A 22613-nucleotide genomic window follows, 5' to 3' on the forward strand; every position below is an offset into this window, starting at 1 on the left:
TGAGCCTGCGCTGTCTGCCTCAGCTGGCTTAATGTTTTCTCTGGCATCAGAGTCAGTGTGCAACTCCTATAAGGACAAAATCCAAAGCTGAGGAACTTTTGGTTGAGATGGCTTTCCATGGTCTGGTGCCTGCAGGTAGCTCTGCCGGGTGTGAGACAGTCCCAGGTATCCATGACCACAGGCTGTATAAGGGGTGTGTGTCAGAGAGGGGGGAGATGGGGGATAGAAGGGAGCGTGGGGGCAGGCGGGTGATGAGGGACAAAAGGATCTTTTCAGGTCTGCCTCAGAGGGGCGGGGAGGGGGTGGTGTGTGGGGGGTAGAGAGATTTTCTTACCAATGATGCATGGATCTGACAATGTTCCTGCCTGGACGTACCTAGAGGCAACTGCAGTGTGTGTGTGTGTGTGTGTGTGTGTGTGTGTGTGTGTGTGTGTGTGTGTGTGCGTGTGTGTTTTGGGCACAGTCACGTGTACCAGACTTGGAGTGAAATTAAACTGATTAAAGTAAAACATTTTCTAAATGGCAGTGGCAGGCGTCTGCTATATTTCTATGACATAAATGTACAGGGATCAGAGGGATTATGCTACTCTTCCTACGAAATGTTAATTATACTGATGTAGGAGCTGTGAGCCAAAGAGTAGGAAGCCCTTCGTCCAACAGGAAGCTCCTATGTGACAGAGCTGAAAGAAATATTTATCTCTTTCTTCCAGTCGGATGAGTGATGCATGACCCAGGGTTCAGACACAAGGAGGAGGAGACTCTGCAGAAGATCACTACCTATTAGGGTGTTAAATAGCATGTTGTGTGTCAAATGAAGGACAGCATCATATACATTACCTAATAGAAGGCCGGGGGAAATTTTCAAATATGTTACAAGAGGAAAAGACAAAGGACAAGATAAGACATGTGTAATGTCTACGGAAGAGGACTTGTATTAAAAAAAATTGGCCAGAAGGAACAGGCTCATATAACAAGCTGTTCCAGAGACAAAAGCCCAGCTCTGGTTGCTAAGAATCAGATATGTATATTTTTGGAGCTTGGAGAGAAAGATGATAGTGGCATTAGTCTCATATGTTTGATCAGGAAAGTGACTTCAGTCTGGGATGTTTTTTTGGAGATACTTTTGTGAGGACTCAACAGATTTTCTTAATTAGTTCCAGCCTTTCAAAGCCAAATTAAAACAGATCTACACTTCAATCCAAAACTACTTTATGATAATTTACCTGAAAAGATTTTATTGAGAGGAAGACATATTAAAGTAGAGGGCAGGAGCAGTATGCTATGTTACAATATTATACATAAGGAGGATTATTATTAGTTTACTATCATTCTTAAGTGGATATAAAAGTACAGGTGCAAAAATCCAATCCAGGAATTATAAAAAGTATTCCAAGTTTTCTTAAATTGTCCTAAAATAAAATAATTACATTTTAGAGAAGGGGTGATTGTTAAATCTCATTTTGCAATCTTTAAATGTTAAAGCTGGTGTTATTCTATACATTTCTTATTGTCAACAAATACAATGAAAAGACCAAAACCAACAATATGTTGGCTGCCTTGTGTGGCTCTCAGCCCATTGGTTCCTACTGAAGATGTAAATCTTTAAAAACAGGTCACAAATATATTGTTTCCTTGTTTTGGCTCTATAATATTGGTTATATATATACTAATATATATATTAAACAGTTGGTCACTGTAGTTAAACGTTACTCAAACAGAAATAAATAGTTAGTAATTTTTGAGGACTATTTTCAGCTGCGGATTGATACACATCTGGTGATCTGTGAGTATTAACCTGTGGCAGGAGGTGTATACTTTCAAGCAGGGAGCTGAAACAGTTGTGCTACAATGTCCTACGTAAATTGAAGTATTGGTAGTTTATTTAACATAAGGGGAAATAAAAGTGCAGGTATAAAACATATAGTTAATTTACTCAGAATACAAATTACTGATATAGATTGTAGAAAGGAGGCTGTTTAATCTAATCTGTCATTTTTTAGAGGATACATTTCAAACTAGAGAGCTTCAAATTGAATTTAAATGCAAAAAAAAAGAATATCATAAAGAGCCCAAACAAAAAGACAGAATACTATTTTTAACATAGAGGAGAAGTCTGGTGATATTCTGTATTTTCTTTATTGTCAACAAATCCCATGAAAAGACTAAAAAATAATATTTAATTCCTCTCTCAGTACTGTCTGTGTAGCCAAAGCCTAATGTAGCTGATATATGTATCTGGGCCATAGAGAATAATTGTTGTCCAAAAACAATTAAAAACACATTGGCGAGCCACAGAGTTGTTCCTCCATTACCATGAACATGGGTGCTGTAGTTTAGTTTGAGTTAATCCCACTCTTCTGATGGAGCAAATTCTCACTGATTTATCCACGGTGGAAAGCAGTCACTCACAAATGCACTGTTTACTTCTGTTTGAGTAAAATTTGATTAAAAACTGCAGTTCCCAGATGTTTTAGGAAATTACTTAGCCTTTTAAAAAAATGAAACTATAATTTTACAAGTTGCTTTTAAGGATTTAAGTCTTCAGGAGGAACCATTGGGATTGGGGGTGAGAGCCACAGACAGAGATGGAAGGTCCCAAAGTGTTTGACAGATGGACTTAGACATTGTTGGTTTTGGTCTTTTCTTATTGTTAAATTTACTGACTTTAAAATAATATATACAATTCAACTTCACAAAAAATAAACTCAATTATAGTTTCTCTTTCAGCCTTGGACATCTATTCTACTGTATCCAGAGATTTGTTATGTATAGGTACTGAACATAAAACAGCATTGATTGCTTCTTTTAAGGAGCCAGACGTAACTAGAGCCATAACGACTGGGTTTAGTACCATATTATAGGCCTTATTTCACAGTAGGATTAATAATTGATAATTCTGCAGACTGTTACCACGAAACTGCATGTTGTTCTGCTTCTATGTCCAGCCAAGAAAGATCCCGAGTCTAAACACAGACACATCACTGCTCCAGGCTCAAGGGGCTTTTGGGGAGGGGCAGGGGTGGCAGACACAACAAGAGGAAGTGGTATGGGATATGGGATAATGAAATATACCTCACACTCCCAAGGGGCATCACCTCACCTATCCTGGGGCTCACAAATAGCTCAAGTAACCAAGCCCCCCTACTTCACACACATGATCCACACCCCCTCTGTGCCCAAACCACACCACAGCTACCCTCCACCAGGACCCTGTAGCTATGTGCAGTTTGTACTTTATTTGTTTGCCGACGTTGGAGTGACAGCAGCACGAATCTGAGCTGCCATCTCCCTCCCCTCGCCCTTCATCTTCATGCTGCAGAGCAGGAGGATAAAATACCCGTCTTGGTTTCCACAAAGAAAAAAAAATTCAGGAAATGAAAGTTGTAACACGATCCTCTGTGTGCCAAACGTCTCCCTGAGCAGGGACAAAAGGCCCAGAGAAAAGCTGCTGCTGCGCCTATTTCAGTCTGCAGATGATAGAAGAACAGGGAGGGCAACACAGAGCGAAAGGAGAGAAGAGAAGGCATGAAATTAAGATGAGTGAGGAATTAGGAATTATTAGGATGCAGTGGGGGATGAACTGAAATTATTTCCTCAGACAGTGAAAGAGGAGGAGGGTGCTGCATTGATGTAACTGGAGTGCTCCTGCAGCCCTCTGTGCACAGAGCCCCACATCCCACAGATATTCATGCACCAAGCAAAATAAACTTCCCATTCCGGCCCTGCAGTATGTTTTCCAGCAGGCCTCTCCTGAGAGAAAGCCTTCATGACTCCTCACTCAGTGCTCATGGCCCAGTCGAGTGTATCCAAGACGAGGGCAGAGAGAGAGGGTAAAATAACAGATTCCAACTACTCTTCCCAACTCAGTTTTGTTATTAATGAAGCAGAAAAAGACAGGAAAGAGGGCATACTTCTTTCTCTTTCTGCTGTTTGGTGGGAGCACTTTCTTCCCTCTAATAACTTGTGTGCCATGGCTGATCACCAGGGCATCCTGGCAACATGAGGGAGGGAGAAATGCTCCGCTGGTCCTCTCAGTGCTGACTGGTGCATTTGCAGCATGGTGTCACTGGCCGGTGGTAATTACCAGGCTCTCTCTGAGTTACCGCAACAACAATGTGCCACCGGCTCTGGTATGCCAGCTAAGCTGTGTTATTAGGCACAGAGCTGCCAATGGACAGTAGGCACTACTTCAGCAGACACAGAGTATATCTATCTATCTATCTATCTATCTATCTATCTATCTGTCTGTCTGTCTGTCTGTCTGTCTGTCTGTCTGTCTGCATAATGAATGATTGTTTTACTATTTACAAATACATGCTGGAGTGCTAAATTAGTAGGATCTTGTGGTAAACATGTTTATCATATGTGGCAGCTATAATTAAGCACAGAAGAGTTGTCATCTCGCTCTACCAAAAGGACCTGAAATGTCTTTATTAAGGCTGCAATTTGGATAAATATTTATGTAAATCCACTCACTCATCAAAGAAGTAGCAGAAAAGAAGAAGCCTTCTCATCATCATCAGCATCATCATCATCATCATCATCATCATCATCCTGCTGCATGTCTTCAAACAGACTGCTGCTGCTGCCTGCAGAAGATGTTTCTTGGAGAAACCTGGAGAGAAGGAGCAGATCAGTTATTTAGACTTGAGGATTTAACAATTACATTCAGCACATTGATTTTACTGGAATACTTTTGTTTCACTTTATTTTAAGTATATGAAGATAGTTTATAATTATACATCTCAGGCAATGATTAGGTATTTTCAAAGTAACACTCACACAAGGAAGATTTTAAACAATCACTCATACTCAAAAAACTAAATAGTTATGATTAAGCAATGTAATGTTTAGTAGATAAAATAATGTGGAATAGTACTGAATTAGGTGAACAAAAAGCCACAAATTCCAACCAGTGTAAATTACATTCAAATGTTTTTCAGTTGCTTTGGCATGAATCTCAAATTAAAATCATTATTCTCAGCTCATTTTATCACAGTGTATGCATTTTGTGTTGCTTTTCATACAGAATTCAAATATTTAAAGTGCAAAAGATAACAGTTTGGGTTGGTTTCATTCTGTCATAAAACGACCTTCACATAACACACTTTTTCACCAGTTCACTAAAACAACACACAAACAGCGCACACAGATTCAAACCAATGTAGAACACGATACATGATAAAACCGAGTGTTTTGAAGCATGACACAGGATTTAACCCCTTAAAGTAAAAAAAAAAAAAAAACATGTTTCCATAGTTGTCTGTCCCAAATCAAGACAACACAGACTGCTGTGCCACTGATACAGTATTGAGTGTGACATGCAGATTATAGTAGATACAGTATTATTCATTATACAACAGTATTTAACAGGTACAATAGTAGTAAAAACCTAAATCAGGGAGCTAGTTTCATACAGTAATGATAATAACTTCCTGTTGTTTTTATCAGCACTAATAACCTCTAAACATTTCACTTACTGCTGCTGAATATAATAAAACTGGAATACATGATGGTATTAGCTGTATGTATCCAGTATATTGTTCTACATGTAGTCAGTTACAATTAACCATAAACAATTGTATGACTGAGTATGACTTGTATGAGAAACCTGGGAACTGCTTACAAATTCCTATTGTACTGTAATAATTATTTGATTATACGATGAATGATAAGGAAGCAGAGGAACCAAACAATACAAAAACAGTTTCCATGAATAATTGATAATATAATTTTAGGGGGTTTAAAAGTGGGAAGCTAATATCCCATAAACAATAAAAGAGTCTTTCAAGCATTTTAGAAAAAGTGCAGTAATATTGTGGCATGGTGCGATGCATTATAAAGTGGTGCTGGTAGAGTGGCAGTATGTAAGATAAGGAGGACACTGGGACTATTTGGACTTTCTGAAGCTCCAGGAGCTATTACATGAAGACCAGACAGGGGTCTCTGCTTCACTCTCTCTTTCTCAGAGTTTGGCAGGTTTATAACTATGACCCAAGAGCATGACTGAGAAAGGCTCAAGGTGCTGAACTTAAACTTGGCGACAGCTGCAGAAACTGGAGACCAGAGAGTTTAAATATAGAGCCTTAAAAATCCCAACTGGTGCCCTTGCCCTGCCTCAACACTTTCTTACACATGTAGGTTCACACCCTCCACTCAGTATGCTGTACGCTCATTTACACTTGGGTCCAAATTTTCTTTTGGTGTACCTGTAGTTTGTTTGTAAATGTGTACAGCACTGTCAAAAATGTATTCAGAGCTTTTTGTGCAGTTCAATGTTATTCTTAATGTACATGTCTTAATGTTTTAATTCTTATTACACTGTGGTGGGCCTCATCAACAAGGTCTGGCACCCCCACTGACAGTCTCTAACTGACTCTTTACCCCCCACCATTAGTCACTACACGTTATATTAACGCACATCCTGGACTATTAGCCCTGACCATTGCACATATTATACATACTGTGAACTTCTGCACCCCCCCTCTTCAATATTTTTGCACACCCTACACTAAACCTTCTTACCCTTTCTAAAACAGTTATAATGTAGGCCTACATATCTGTCATTTAGTTATAGTGTCTTTTTACATATTGTTTTATAAACATATCTATTCTTTATTTATGTAAGTAGTGCTTTGCCTTATTGTTTAATCCAGACCTGAAATAAGCCACATCTGTGTCCTCTGAGGCCATTGTTATCTGAGTTACTTTATTTTTTTCTTAAAGCAATCATTAAAAGTTTTGTTGACTATGTGAGGCTTTTCATTGACATTTATGTAATATATTACAGAAGTGTACAAACCTGTTTCCTCTAAACTATGGATCTTGTCCACCATCTTGTGGTCAACAGTCAGTACTACAGGCACAGACCATACATATATACATACATACACATATATACATACATACACACATATATATATATATACATACATACATACATATATACATACATATATACATACATACATATACACATTTATACATACATATATATATACACATACATATATATATATATATATATACATACACATATATATACATATATACATATACATACATACATACATATATATATATATAAACTTAGCACAAAAAGTAAGGAAATTTGTGTTTGGTAGATTATTTCTCTGTGGTAACAATGCTTTTTGGCAATACGTCTTATACCGTTGGAAAGCCTGTTTAGTTCCCTTTCAGATGGTGCCCCATTTGTAAGGAACATGCATTTGTAGGATGAGCAGCAGCGCTGAGTATGTGGATTGCGCCCATGAAAAAATTTGCCAAATCTTCTCTGCCAATGCCAAACAGCTTATTCTGCCATTGACTCGTTTGGTGTTTGGTGGATTGGATGATTGAAATTTGAAGAAACAAGACATATTGGCAATTGAACAATTTATTCATTTCACAAACAGGAGCCTCAGTAGCGTGTGGAAGAACCATACACAGCCACAGCAGCCTGGCACCTCCTCCTCATGCTGGTCACCAGGATGGCATCCCATTCTTCAACCAGCATTTGTCGCAAGTCAGCCAACGTGGTTGTGTTGGTCACTCTGGCACAAACAGCACACCCAAGCTGATCCCACAATGGGGTTGAGGTCAGGACTGCTGGTTGAAGAATGGGATGCCATCCCACAGCAGTGTGTGACCAGACTGGTGACCAGTATGAGGAGGAGGTGCCAGGCTGTCATGATTGTGAGTTCTGTTTCCTGTTTTATTTTGAAGTCCGTCTTGTCTCCCTTGTCTTGTCTACTTTACTTCCTGTCTTTAGTTGTCCCTCCCTTGTGATTGTCCTAATGTGTTTCATCTGTTTGCCCAGCCTAGTGTCACCTGTCCCTTGTTAGTCCTCGTTACCTGGTTTATTTAGTCTCTGTGTTGTCTTTGTCTGGTGTCGGATCATTTCATTCTGTTTGCCGTGCATTCTGTGTGTTGTCGTTTAGTTCCTGGCTGTGTGGATTATTGCTCCTAGCAAGTGTGTTCCTCTCTTTAATAAATCTCTTTAACTGCATTTGGGTCCTCGCTCGCTCTCGCTCTCTCTCTCTCTCTCTCTCTCTCTCTCTCTCTGTAAAAGAAATATATTTAATAGGCAAAATAATAAAAATGGCAAATAAAATAATTAAGAAAAGCATATAAAAATGGCTAAAAAAAATGTTAATCTCACGGCACTTTGGCTTTTAAAGATTACTGAAGATTTTTTTTTTTAATTTAAGGGGTGAAGGATTTCCATTTAAAATGATGTGTACAGTTGATCATAATGTAAAAAAGTGCTTTATAAAAAGGTGTTGTAATTCCACATTTAGTTAACCCACAAAGAATTAAGGACTCCCATGTAGCCACATTGTTTTAGTTGTAATGTTGATGAATCATTGACGATTGATGAATGAGCCACAGAAAACGGCTTTTTAAATCTCCCCTCATAGCTGGAAATGATTCTCTTTCTTTAGTCACAGTCTCCATCTAGTGGCCGAATACTCTACTTCACCTACTGACCGAGATCATTTCATTAATTCCCTTTCTTGACAGGCTTAGGTCATAATTTGCCTTTAAAGTAAAATAGAATATAATGTTGATGGAAAACATTAGCTCATAAAATATGATGCATTTAGTCATAACAATAGTAAAGTTAACAACATCTGGTCAAGGCTTAATTTCCAAACGGGCAAAGAGGGGACCTGCCTCTGGGCCACCGGTTCCCTGCATAGACATACATGGTCTACGTCTATGCAGGGAACCGGTGCCCTGCCTTGTAAAGCAGACATTTTGACACAGCCCTTTACCACCTGGGGCCCCCTGGTGGGTTAATCTGGCCCTTGATCTGGACCAACTACATAGTTTTAGAATGATTACAGACATTCATAATGTAGCATTGAAATAAACCATTCTTGATAATAATAGGCCTAATAGATTAAGGTTTCTAGCACGTTGAAAGGCAATCAAAGCCCTGCAAACATAATAAGCATTCCAATGGAGTATTTCTACATTTCTATAGACATTTTAATCAAAATCTATTTTCGCTTGCTCTAATTGTCTCCATCTCTGAGATTTGAGCGACACAGTGTTTAGACTTTGCTGCAGGCCATCTGACCTCCAACAGGCAGCTTTATCTAAGATCTGCTCTGTCGATATTGGCGTTCCCACAAAACCAGGAATGGGTCATATTTGCATCTCATATGTTGTCACCAGCGCCTGTTACAACAAAGGCCCTTACAGCTCCAATAATAGGCGGAGGATCCTGGCTGACATTGGTTTTCTTTGTGTGAGCAGAGCAGTCTGATGATGTGAACGCTGGCTGACTTCACATAATTGCCTCACATTGTCTGCATTGTATCTGCTAACAAACAGCAGATTTGTGAGCGATGCAGACTGGCCAAGGTTGTAGTGATGTATCGATTGATCCGCCTGACAAAATGCACTAAGCACGACTCGGAACATGATTTAAAGCAGAACTAAACGGGGCCAATCAATGTCTGCTATGACAAACTTATAGAGGTCTGCTGAAGGTATAACCTGCAGAACATAGTCATTGTTCAATGTGATGAATAAGTAAACCACAGTCAGTCTCTTTGTAGTAAAGATGCAAATACATTGCAATTTTCTATCTGAAAGCAGGCTACCAGGTATCTACAGAGGTTTACCTAGCATATTTTTGTCATACTACCATAATTATAGGAAGTATAACAACCACTTTTAACAAAATTTAGCATTTGTCAGAAAGATTAATAAATATTAATCGTGGCCGTGTTGGTTCAGTGGGTAGAGCAGGCGCACATACACATGGAGGTTTGTGCCTCGACGCAGAGGTCCAGGGTTCGAATCGACCTGTGACGATTTCCTGCATGTCTTTCTCCCCTTTCTCACCTAGCTGTCGTGTCAAATAAAGGCGGAAAAGCCAAAAAAAAAATCTTAAAAAATATATATAATATATAAACAGTGATATATATATATATATAAGAGAGAGAGAGAAAAAAAAAAAAAAGTCAGGCTCCAAAATATCGTGGAAAACCTTCCCAGAAGAATTAAGGTAGCAGCTACAAGGGTTGTAGTACGGGCTGTTGTAGTAGTTGCCCCTGGGTTTTAAAATGAGAGGTTCAACAAAGATCAACTGTGGGTGTGTGTGTGTGTCCACATACATTTGGCCATGTAGTTACGATAGTGTACATAAAGTGAATGAATCACATTAGGTTTTACCCGGAAATCATACTGATCTGATAAATTCTGGAACAGATTATTGATGAATGGGTGAACTGTGTCTCTGTCCGTGGTGCTGAAAGTCTCCTGCAGCATTCACTGACCCTGAACAGGCTATAACTCATGGAGTACTGCTTCCTGAATTTAAATTTTAACTGAAGCCTGGGACATGCATTTTGTCATCTCGGTCTTTAAATCTAATCAGGACAGCTACCGGTCATGTCCCTCAGTATTTTTTCTGGAATTATTTAAAAAAAAAAAAGTTTAAGTTTTACAAATCACACATATGGTGATATTCTTTAGTGCAAATGTCTTTCAATGTGGCTATTTTAAAAAGGTTAAAAATAATTATGAAAACAAGTTTAAGTAAAATAAAATGAAGGGATTGTAGTATTTCTGTTACGGAATTCTGTGAAACAGTAATTAGACGATTATAAAGAGAAAGCGATTTATTGAAGGTATAAGTTAAGGCTGAACAGTTAAGGCTAAATAAATGTGGATTTTTCTTCTTCTTTAGATAGGTGGGGAGAATTTGCACTAATTTCCCTAATATTTCTAAAGTCATATGGTCGTAAAATCCAATGACAAATCTTTTGACAAAATACGTCCCAGAGCACCAGGAAATACATAAAAGCAATGAATTATTGTTTATGTTTTGATTAGGTTTTTGTCCAACAGGGGAAACAGGTTCGTAAATTGACTGCATAGATGGAGTATATTATCCTGCATCTAATAACTAACTTCATTTTAGTTTGTTTCGGAGAGCTATAAACTTCTTGGATCCTTCATGGAGATCCATGTCACGTCAGACATCACAGCCACCAGGGGGCGGCACTAGTCTGCAGATTCCATTTTTCGGCCTTCAGAAGATGAAGCAGCTACTGTACAGTATAGCCTACACGAGATTGTTTCATATTCTTTAAGAAGAAAACATCAGCATCTCTGATGGGAAGAAAAACATCAGCCAGATTACAATAACACACATGAAAGCCTCGAAATAGCTGTATTTCCAAGGTGAAAAGAGCGGTTTTCAAAGGAATAGGTCTATTTTGATGCAAGTCATCATACACAAAAACGCAGTTTGATTTTTTTCGAAGGATCACACATTGAGTTCAGGTTTAACCTTGTAAACATCAAGCAGTGGGGGTTAAAAAAAAAAAAAAGGTTGTTGGGAGTGTGGATGGGATGAAAAGGAAGAGGGCGAAGAACAAAAAGGACAAGTTTCCACTGCGGAGTGACCTCGATCACTTTTATTATCAAATTATTTGTTGTTGTTATTATTATTCTTATTCAACGGTCTATGTATGTATTATCTCCATGTAAAAACAAAGCCCAGATAAATGAGGCTACTTTATAAGGCTGCCTGTTGATTAGGAAATAACAAAGCAAGCTCAGGGACAGCAGTAGGGAAGTATTCAGATATTTTACTTAAATAAAAGTAGCAACACAACAGTGTAGAAATACTCTGCTACAAGTAAAAGTCTTGCACTTAAAAATGTAGCAGCATCAAAATAAATTACCAAAAGTAAACGTAGCCTATACTCAATGTGCAGAATGGCCCCTTTCAGAATCCTATATTATTGCTGCATCAGTGTAAGCATTACTAATGTTGCTAGGCTGATTTTAGCTACATCATATACTGCCAGGTCTATAATAATACATCATAATTTATTAGTTGATTACACACTCAGTGGTAACTTTATTAGATAGACCTGTACAATATATTACAGTCCAATACAACGCTCATAATGTTCAGTCTTTGTGAAAAAGTGTCAATTCAATTATATGTTTATTACTGAGGTTATAAGATGGTGTTGTACTGGACTACATTATATTGTTTGTCCTCCCTATTTACATAACTTAGAGGGGCCAGAACATTAGAAACCCATCTCAATATAATGCAGTATGTACAACACATCACTAACCTCAATGACAAAACACATGATTAAAATAAAAACTCTGATAGTGTCAAAGATTGAACATTATAGGCTTCATAATTTTCTGGCAGAAACAGTTGCATCACTGTAGCCTACAAGTGTTCCTAATAAAGTTATGTATTTTGTATCAATAACCGGAATCTGCAAAGTAACTAAACCCGTCAGATATGTGAGTGAAAAGTAGTCTACAATATTCACCTCAGTATAGTAGCGTAGAAGTAGCCTATAAAGTAGCATACAAATTAAAACACTCAAGTAAAGTACAAGTACTTCAAAATTGCACTTGTGTGCTTGAGTAGGCTAAATATAGGCTATTTAGTTACATTACACCACTGGAAGGATCAGCAGAGCACCACAGAGACTAAAAGCAAACGCATCCCTCTGTATCGCCACCCTCCCAATAAATGTAATTCATTTCATTGTAGATTGTTTGAACAATCTGCAACACCCCGGACTGCGTCCAGTGTCGATGTTTCATACTGGGCTCAGCTGACAGGATTGCATGAATGCAGCAGGTCTAGATGAGGTGTCTGCAGCCGTAGTAAAACACTGAGCCCAGTTGTATTTGTTTAACTTCTTTCTCAGGCACGCTATGATATAGTCTGTTGCCACTCCGGAAGTCAAATGTTGAGCTACCGATCCGCTTCCAGGTGTGAACCAACCATTTGAGTATACTGTAGGCCTACATACAACTGGACACGTTTCAATGTGTTTATCGCAGTCAGCAGGGCGTTGTGTATCTGGTTTAGTGTTTCGTTGACTTTACCCATCAATTTTAAAACGACTGTTCTAGAAGTTGTTCGATAGCCTAGACTATATGACAGACGTTGGGAGTGAATCCATTAGGCTACTAAGATATTTTTGATTGTAGACGGACAGAAAGCAGGTGTTGAAGGTAGCAGCCTCTACAGGTAAGATACCCTTTGTACTGGGCCCCCTCAACAATTACATAGGCTACATTTATTTTATAGCATGACTGTTAATCATCTCGTCGTGATCGCAACTCAGCAATCTGTTTTTGAGTTATCAGCAAAATGTGGTGGTTGTTTTTTTGTAAACTGGGATATGACACTTAAAAGGTGGGCGCAACAAAGTCGCCTGACTCCACTATCTAAACCGGACGGTTATTTAAAGCACAGGTGATGTTTCTGGCCTGTTAATGTGACTAAAGAACAACTATGTGCAAAGTGTCGTCACCTTGGACCGTTTCTACAGCAGCTCGTATCTGTGACGTCTTTGTGTTACCTCCCTGTAGGATATTGTTATATGAGGTCACATAGCTACATCTAACTCTCTCTTCCGGTTGGATAGAGTGTGCCCTGTATGGCTGCTGGCCTTAGAAATAAAAATCCTTTTTTGAACTTAGACAGACAGGCACTTTGTAGGACTGCTAAGAGAATACAAACAGCACTGGATGTGGCAGTTTACGGTTCTACATGCACCTACTACACTTTGTATGTTTTAGCAATCTATAGGCCTACTTGTTTTAATGTTGGTTTGTTTTTTAAATCTTGTGTTTGTTTGTTTTATATAATTTAATGAAGCTGCTCCAAAGTATTTCCCATGTAGCTAATAAAAATACCTTATTAATACCATTACTATTATAATTTACTAGTATTGCTCTCACGACTTGTAAACTAATATGCATTTAAAACATTCTGGCTGATGATGTGATCAAATAAAGTAGCCTTTTAAAACAGTTTGCCGCTTATATTTTTACTTTTAACTCGTTATATATTATTGCTTGTGTTTTGATATTGAGTAGGTTTTACGGATTAAATCCAATCAGATACAGATGTTCTGCAGGCTGTCATGCCTGTGCAGTCATTTATGCTGACAAATTATACCGCGCTTCAGAGTGTCTGCACACTGAACGGCTCTGACAGATGCAATAACAATAAAGACGTATAGTATGTAAAGGCTGTTGCCTTCAACTTAGGCTATTACAACCAGATCCTTTAGTTATCCTCATACTTATATGGCAAACCTTAACTTGTCTAAATACTCTCAAGCTGAAGTACCTGAACAGAAGATGAAATGTTTTCTTTACAATGTCGAGATAAGGTTAAAACGAATTAGCCTATATTTCATAAATTAGTCCTGCGGCCACTACAAGTCAGAAAATGGCACACACACACACACACACACACACACACACACACACACACACACACACACACACACACACACACACACACACACACACACACACACTTGTGATTTCTGTGCAGCAGACTACTCAGTCTTTTCTTTGGAGAGGGACCCGCGGTCGCTTCCCTTCACAAAACAGCGGCAGGGCCCCTTTTGTCCGAGCAGGGACCCCAGACCCATCATTAGCACTGATTATCGCTGACCAGTTTGACAACCGTATTGACTGCGAGAAAGACTTTTTCATCTGGTCCCCCGGTCGTCCTTATTTTCAATAGAAACGGAAATATTCAGCCATTTTGTCCCCGTGGTTTGAAAGAGAAGCAGCAAAAATAAAAAATAAAAGACACCCCCGCTTATTTCACTTCACTTGTTTCCTCTCTCTCCATACAGATTTAGCGTCTGTGTTGTTCAGCTGAAAGGCCTTTGTCCGTTTCAGAAGTTACTCTAGCCTAATTAATTGCAAATTGGAGGAAACCAGGTGTCTGTCCCATCAGTTGGAAAAGCTCAACTTTAACTTCTGGTTTAGTCTGCTTTGCTCACTTTGCTCTCATCCTTTTTCTCACCACATTAGGACTTCACTGTATGCAATTTGTACAGATTTTAAGTCTATTTAGTCCAGTAGAAATGCTTGTCAGGTAGAAAACCTATATTTTACTGGCGTTATTTTCAACCTGGAAGAGAATACTGTAATTCCAGATATCAGTTTGGAAGGATGCTGCTGACAACAAAACAAAGAATAGTTTATAGCCTTCCACAGAAATAAACAGAGCTTTACATAGTTGATTTGTTTAAATGCGAACATTTAATTGAAGCAGGGCAACTGCTTCATTTAAATCAGCACATACTGTAGTCAATTAAAATGACAAAAGTTGATAAAACAAATCAGCCATTTTGTCCAAACAGATGTGTACTTTTAAAATTATAGCCTACTCTATGTGTGCATTAATGCATATCCAGCAAACAAAATAAAAATTTAATAAATTAGCCATAATAAATCTATCATTTTATGTCAATTTATGGGATGTATTTGCACCATGCGCGGCCTATTTACTAAATGAAACCCTGTCTTGGGAAAATGGACACTTGCAAAGATTTAAGAAGCTTGTGCGTCCTCCTCCACGGGCAGAATAAAGCCCATTTCCACAATCTGCTGTGTTTTGATCTCCGTGATCTCTCTCGCAGATCATCCGGGTTAGTGAGCCGGCCTCTCTGTGACCTCTCGCTGTCACCCTGCATTACACGACGCAAAGCATGTGGGCCAATTAGGCCTCGCTCTAAAACGTGTCAGGGACTATAGCACTGTGGTGTTATAATCACTAAAGGTTTCTCTTCATGAATACAACGAAGAGGATTTTATATAAGAATATTAGGCTAATATTTTACAATTCTATTCACTTTGTTTTTTTCCCCACACACTAACAAAAAAGACTAAACGTTATACTCTCTTGATCAACAATTATTTTATTAAGTTATCTTTACTTTTTTCTTTTACTGAAACACATTTTCACTAAAGCGCGCATGCTCAACAGGTTCACCTGTGTACAAGTATTAAAAACACCAAGCAAATGAATATGAAATTCGAAGAGACAGAGCAGATCGTTTTTAAATAGGCAAATAAACATTATTTATAAAACTTTGAAAGTAAAGTAAAAATATCACAGTTCTTTTTCAACATGAAATACCCACAGAGAACAGCAGGTTAGGCGCTCGGATGCCTTCATCCCTTTTTTTGTAATTTTTTCTTCTTTTTTACTTTTCATCTCGGGGCGTTGATTTATTAGTCCGTCAAATATGTTTCGTCCGTGGGTTATTAAGTTCAGTTATCCACACGTGGGTAAAACGCAAACAAGAAATGTAGGTCTAAAAGGAAAAGGACGGGCAGTTCGTCGCAGATCACAGTTCCCCTCATGTTTTGGCACCCGTCAAATAGGCTAACAGTTTGTGTGTGTGTGTGTGTGTGTTCGTTTTTTTTTGTTGTTTTTTTTATCTCAACGCAGGCACTATGACTTGTTTTATTGGATTGTCTTTCACTCGTATCCCCCTTTAATTCATCAACACAGTCGATCTGCCCGTCAGATGTCACATTCACTGTCGCTGGAGGTGATGGAGATGGCCGAGGCGGCTGCTTTGCTGGACAGACTAGCCTCCGGACTGGACGAGTTCCCCAGGCGGTCCACGGTGCCGTCCTCGTCCGCCAGGGAGCGAACCGAACCGCCGGACAGGACCTGCTGCTGGAGCCTGGGCAGAAGACACGGAGAGACGGGACAACAAGACTTTAACATGTAGCCTATACTGTGCAGAGTTCATTCTTTACAGTGTAATCAAATTCTTATTTATTTATTTTTTCTGAAAACAATTTGGAAAGACATGAATGAGAAAATGATCTAGCTTCTTCCGAGGATCTTTAACTGAAGGTTATCCTATTGCCTAGGCTACAGGCTATGCATTTTACTGCTGTGTATTTTTTAGTGTTAAAATTGTGTTAAAAATCCTGAAACAACTATGAGTGAAACAAATATTTATATTTTTCACTTTCACTATAGGCTATAAAACACACAATATGAAATGCAATTAGGCTACGTAAAACTGGCATTTTTTGCAGCATGTTTGAAAAACAAATAGCACTGTTATGGTAGATGTTATTGTACAAGTAGGCTACCACAGCAAGATCGGTTCTTTACAATATAGGCTAAACCAATAGGATAATTACAAATGTTACTTCTCGAAGATCTCACTAATTAATGTAGCCTATAGATTATACCACTCACTATTTTCACTCACAATGATGGTCTGTTTTAGCTGTATTAATGTATTAACATGACCAATTCAGCAGTGTGACCTCGACCCACAATGTAGGCCTTTCAACAGACTGGCTACGATTGTAATTGGAAATGATATCACATTTTCTATTAAACTACATTCAAGATATTAGATAATTATTATTGGGCGTATGTAATAGATGTTCGTTGCCTGGGGTGCTCTAACAATCAAATAGACCTAAGCATAAAACAACATGTGGATGTAGCTAACTTCATGTTAGCCTAAATGTTGTTCTACAGTATTGTGTTAAATCTTAAACCAAGCTCTTTATCCAAAGCTTTCTTCTCCCAATAATCTAAAATTATTATAGGAAACCGTAACGTTTTTTATTGACACTACAGCTGGCTGGTAATTTTCTGCATTTCAACCCCTTTAAAATATGTCGTACAGATACTGCGAGTAGCATTTATTAGGAAAGAAAAAGCCCCCTGATTTTTAGGATTACAGGACGAGAAATTATGTCAGAACTGAATGGCTCCAACCAGCGTGGGTTACGGACGGTTTTGCTAGCCTATTAAACTGAAATATCATGCTATTAAATCACATGATGCAACATCGAGTCAGGATCATTGCAGGGTGTTTTTTTCCTTTTCTATTATGGCAAATACTTTGCTTTCTGTTCCAGCGTTCATGATCAGAAACCATCCAAGAGATGCATGTAGCTCACCTGTTCTTCGCAGCCGCTGCTCTGTCTCTTTGTCTGCGATTTTTGAACCAGTTTCCTACTTGTGTGGGTGTAAGTCCTGTAGCCTGTGCAAGCTCCCTCTTTTTACTGGGATTCGGGTAGGGATCCTGCAAATACCATTCTCTTAACAAGTGCCGGGTTCTCTCCTTGAAGCAGTGGGTTTTCTGCTCTCCATCCCATATGGTTCTGGGTAGGGGGAACTTCTTCCGCACCCTGTATTTGTCCACCGGCCCCAGCGGGCGTCCCCGCAGCTTCTCAGCTTCCTGATAGTGCGCTTCGAGCCACAGAGCCTGCAGCTTTGTGTGCGACTCTTTGGTGAACTTGTGGTTCTCCAAGATGTGGTATAGTTCACGGAAATTGCCGGTGTGGAAGGCGACGACAGCCCGGGCCCTCAACACCGATTCGTTCTTGTTGAGGACCTCGCAGGCCGCTGGCGCAACGGGCAGCGACCAGAGGAAGCGGCCGAGGCGCTCGACATCCCCGCTCTCCTCCAGAGTCTCGCAGACCCCGGCGACCTGCTGGGGGCTGAAATTCAAGATGGGCAGTTGAAACATGGAGGCTTATCCTGCGTTTCCCTCTCCCCCTCCTTTCTCCTCCGCGTCGTGTCCTCCTGCTTTCCGTGCGCCGAGGCAGTCCAAGACACCTAAAAAAAAACAAGGCAATCCCAAAGTTACCGAACCAATCGCCTGACCAGCCGTGAAAAACGCAAACACCAAACGCCGCGGAGGAGAAAAGATGCTGCGTGGGGGCCGGCTACCGCATCCTCGGGCTTGGCAAACTTGGCAGGTAAAGGGCTGAAGGTGCGAGGAAATTAAAGCCGGAGCCGCGATGTAGTAGCCTATTTTTCAAGGTAGGCTGGGATTGAAAGTAGGAAAGAATTAAAGCCGGAGCCGAGATGTATTTTTTAAGGGGGGAGAAAAAGACAGTCAAGCCCCCTCTGATGATTTCCTATTGGACTTGGCAGATTGGCTGCCTGGTTGCCATGGATGCACGTCAATCACTGTCAAGTTCGGCCAATCAGGCGGAAAGGAGATCTCAGCACCTCCCTTTTTTAAAAATAATATAAACATTTTGACCTTTTTGCTTCGCGTCTTCAAGCGTTTAGCTGCCCTGCCGTGCTTTGCAAACACCCCCTGCCTTTGTGTTAAAGAAAGACTCTTCAGTCTATAGTCAAGTGCCAAAGCAGGCAAACACGCTCAGCTCAGTCTCCCTTTAGAGCTCTTGAAACGGGCTTTACACATCAATAAGACACATCCCGCTGACTATATGCATGCCCTGCAACAAAACTCAGTAGCCTTGTTAAATGTTAGACAATATAATATACACAGTTGAGAATTATACTGTGTTAAGTAGGTCTATGTCCTATTAAATTGTGGCGACCTCATGTAGGCATGGGCATTTTTTTTTTAATCTACTGGGCAATACTCCTATAATATTGCTACCATAGGCACGTGGCTAAAGGTTTACAGTTTCAATGTAGCCTGTCTTCATTTTAAAATAAGATTACAGTTCGTTAGGCCTACGTTGAATACTCAGATATAGCCTAGCCTTAAGGATATTGGCCTATATAGAAATTATTAAAAAGGGTAAATGTGGGCTTTATTTCAACAGGAACTCAGTTTCGCAACCTGAACCAGAGTTAGTTGAGGCTTCCTGCATTTTTCAACCTCACAAAAGTGCTAATTTATTAACCATAATAAATTAGGCTATATTAGAGTCTAAGTTATGATGATGCAGGCTCTATTGCGGGGCATGAATAGCCTAAATGCTCTTTTTGAAAACACAGGCTAATTGATTGCTGTTATATTGGCATTTGTGGTGTGTGATGGTGATCCCAGACTGAAGCTCATATCTTACATCTGCCTTTATTTACAGTATTCTTGTATCAGTGCCGACAGCATCGGCTGCTTCTGTGATGGCTGTAAAACACAGCAGGGAATAAACGTGATATTTGTGTAGGCTATATAGGATTAGCATGGCCCTGCCAGGCTACTCGGCTTTAGTATCAGACACACTCCGTTTTGTGCACAGGCTGATTTAGTAAATAAGAGGGCGGATAGATAGCGCAGATGGTTTGAAGTGTCGGGTCAGATTATTTCATGGCTGGATACAGTAGCCTAGTAAAGTTCATTCTGACGGAAAAGCCATATTATTTTCACAGATCCCCCCCCCCTCCCTGCACACACACATTCTCTTCCCTCTATGTCTCTCTCCCATGCACGGGCACGCACGCACACGCCACACACTCAAGATGAATCCCCTTCGGGCTCTTTTTGCATGAATTATAAACGCAAGGTTATGAAATGCCTTCTGCACAGGAAGCTTTTCTCTTGCGGGAGACCGCATCATCGTTACATATTTAAAAAAAAAAAATCTTAATAATTACAAATTTGCATATTAGCCTCTCTCTTCATGTTGATGTCTGTCAGAAATAGGTCTACTATGACAAACAAATAGGGCCGCATCATCGTTATGAAATTACCAATTTAAAAAGCAGAGCGGCCACTATGAGCAATGAGCAGATAAAGACAATTCTGCCATTCATTCACCATATTATTACACCAACCGGTAAATATTGGTAAATAAAGGATTAGACCTCCATCAGATCCAGCAGTGGAAGTAAATTCCGAGAGCGACTGACAAGGTGCTGGTCTGAAATATTTAGCTGCCGGTAAATATTTCATCCCTGCAGGCTGCCCATCCCAACCGAAATTTACAAGGACTGCAATACTTTTTTTAGGAAGCGCGCATCAATAAAATATAGGCGAGTTTTGGGTCTCTTAAACGGAGGGCTGGAAATAACAATTGTAGAATATGCTCTGTAAGCAACACGTCTAGCTTATAGGCATTGTTAAAACATTCATAGAATGAAAAAAAAAGGACACGACTTTTTCTCATTGTCAATTCGTGTTTCAATATCGCAGGAAAGACCCCGCATAGGTCCTTTTTATTCGCATATTATTTCTTAATTGCTCGCATGTCTTTCTCCTATTTCTGTAATGCCAGTTTCATTTCACCTTCCATATGAAATTATAAATATTATATGTCATTGTATAGGCCTACTTAAGCCGAAGTAGCATCCCCCATCGTGTCTAGGCCTATGTCACTGTGTCAGGAGATAGTAGGCCTCCTGACACCAATATCTCCGCACATTCAGCACCGCAACACAGTGGATCTCATTCAAACACATCTATTTTTTTCCTCTTTTGTCTATTTGTTTCATGGATCCCACTGGCATCTCTGCAGCCAGTCCTCTGTCAGAAAACTGATTTGGATGCGGTTGTAGGTTTCTATACCTGGCGTTTTGTTTTTTAAATGGCTGCTGGCTTGTTTTTTTATTTTAATGAAGTTTCCCTCATTTACATATAGTTGTAACCACATCTAAATCTATACTAAAATCCCTGGAGGCTGAGTGTGGAAATTAGGTGAACAATATTCAAAACCAGAGTGGTGAGGAATACCAGGAACACCTGAATCCAAGCCAGTACGACTCAAACTGTGACCTGAAAAATGACTTCTCTAGTCAAAAACAACCAAAATATTTGTTGCAGGGATATTGCACTGGATTGCATTTATGTCTAGAATGTCAGGTCTTCCTCTTTTTTGTCAACCCACTGCAGATGTTAGATTGGAGGACTATAAGGTTTCTTCAGCAAAAACTAACAAGCTGTCTTTAAAATGTTTAGAAAAATGGAACTCTTCAATTTCATAATCACTGGCAAACTTCTTTGTCTTCTCTGTTATAGACCTATACAATGGACCTTTAGTAAGGGAGAGTGAAGGATCTGTATGCAATATTAATTAGCTTTTAAATTCCATGATCAGGATTAATGTTATGCCTCAAAAATATTAATTAGGCTAGCCTTCAAATTAGAGTAAAATAACATTAGATCCCTGTTTATCATGATATACATGTAGGTAAATCTACTTAAGTAACCGTAATACTATGAGGAATTTTGAAGCCTCTGCATTCATGGACACAACCAGCAGCTTCTGTATGCTGCTGTGGCTGTTACGCCAAATGATACAGATCCTTTACCGCATTAAACAGCTTGGGATGATGATTGCCAAAGAGAAAAAACTTGATACGCATTTCTATCTAAAGCTCAGTGGCAAACAGCAACATAAAGAGGACTACAAAGTGAAGAGAAGATTGATACGGCACAGAGGTGTGGTGAATGCCGCAGCAGACCACGGCTCAGTTTCCTCCCAATTTATGATAAGAGACAAGTGCATTTACTTTGTGTCATCATTAGCATGTAGCTGGGCCGTAGCATGCCCTGGGCAGAGGGAGGGAAGGAGTGGGGAATAGCTACATGTGAACAGGCTGGAAATGACCCAGATTCCCTAGGATCACTGGAGCAGACTAGACGCTACAAGAGCCTGTCACCAACAGCCGCCCTGCCGCTATCATATACAGACCTACAGTACCTTTCTCTCCCCATCACTACTCCTCTTCATAAACATGCTCACAGGCACACCAAAGAGTGCTCACTGTAAATATCACTAGTAAATGCCAATCTGAATCTGAAACAAATACTATCATCTTAGTGTTAACATGCTCTGTGATTGTAGTAGGCTAAATATCCTCTGAACTGTCTGTGTAGGCACTGAGCCTGTTTAAAGCACTTAAACAGCATCAAGAGAAGGTGGGCAGTGATGTCAAACCGTGCCACACAACGCTAATGTATGCCGTTAGTTGTTAGTTGTCTGGGGTAGGAAGGCACTTCTGCTTAACAAAGATGGAGGATGCAAACATTACTGTGTATGTCAACTGTCTGCTTGACTTCAGTGTTTTGTTGACTTTGGTCAACGACCCGTTTTAACTTGTC

At 39.7% G+C, this 22613-nt stretch overlaps 1 protein-coding gene and 1 long non-coding RNA gene across 2 annotated transcripts; one reads left to right on the plus strand and one right to left on the minus strand.

The window, feature by feature from the left end:
• The first annotated feature begins 12767 nt into the window (after positions 1-12767).
• LOC144535055 (uncharacterized) lies at positions 12768-16776 on the plus strand. The gene is made up of 2 exons (XR_013503636.1): positions 12768-13036; positions 16337-16776. It is a non-coding gene; the product is annotated as an uncharacterized LOC144535055 (long non-coding RNA).
• On the minus strand, positions 16349-18335 carry LOC144535054 (homeobox protein SIX6). The gene is made up of 2 exons (XM_078277317.1): positions 17764-18335; positions 16349-16514 (listed from the first exon to the last, which is right to left on the minus strand). The coding sequence occupies exons 1-2, from the start codon at positions 18333-18335 to the stop codon at positions 16349-16351; spliced, it is 738 nt and encodes a 245-aa protein (XP_078133443.1).
• Between the last annotated feature and the right edge of the window lie 4278 nt (positions 18336-22613).

Source organism: Sander vitreus, chromosome 20 (assembly GCF_031162955.1).
Source record: "Sander vitreus isolate 19-12246 chromosome 20, sanVit1, whole genome shotgun sequence".
NCBI lineage: Eukaryota > Metazoa > Chordata > Actinopteri > Perciformes > Percidae > Sander > Sander vitreus.

Excerpts from the sequence above, each read along its gene's own strand:
- LOC144535054 (XM_078277317.1), bottom strand. The coding sequence starts at position 18,335 with ATGTTTCAACTGCCCATCTTGAATTTCAGCCCCCAGCAGGTCGCCGGG. Across the intron at positions 16,515-17,763 it reads GCAGCGGCTGCGAAGAACAG|GCTCCAGCAGCAGGTCCTGT; the intron begins GTGAGCTACATG and ends TCTTCTGCCCAG.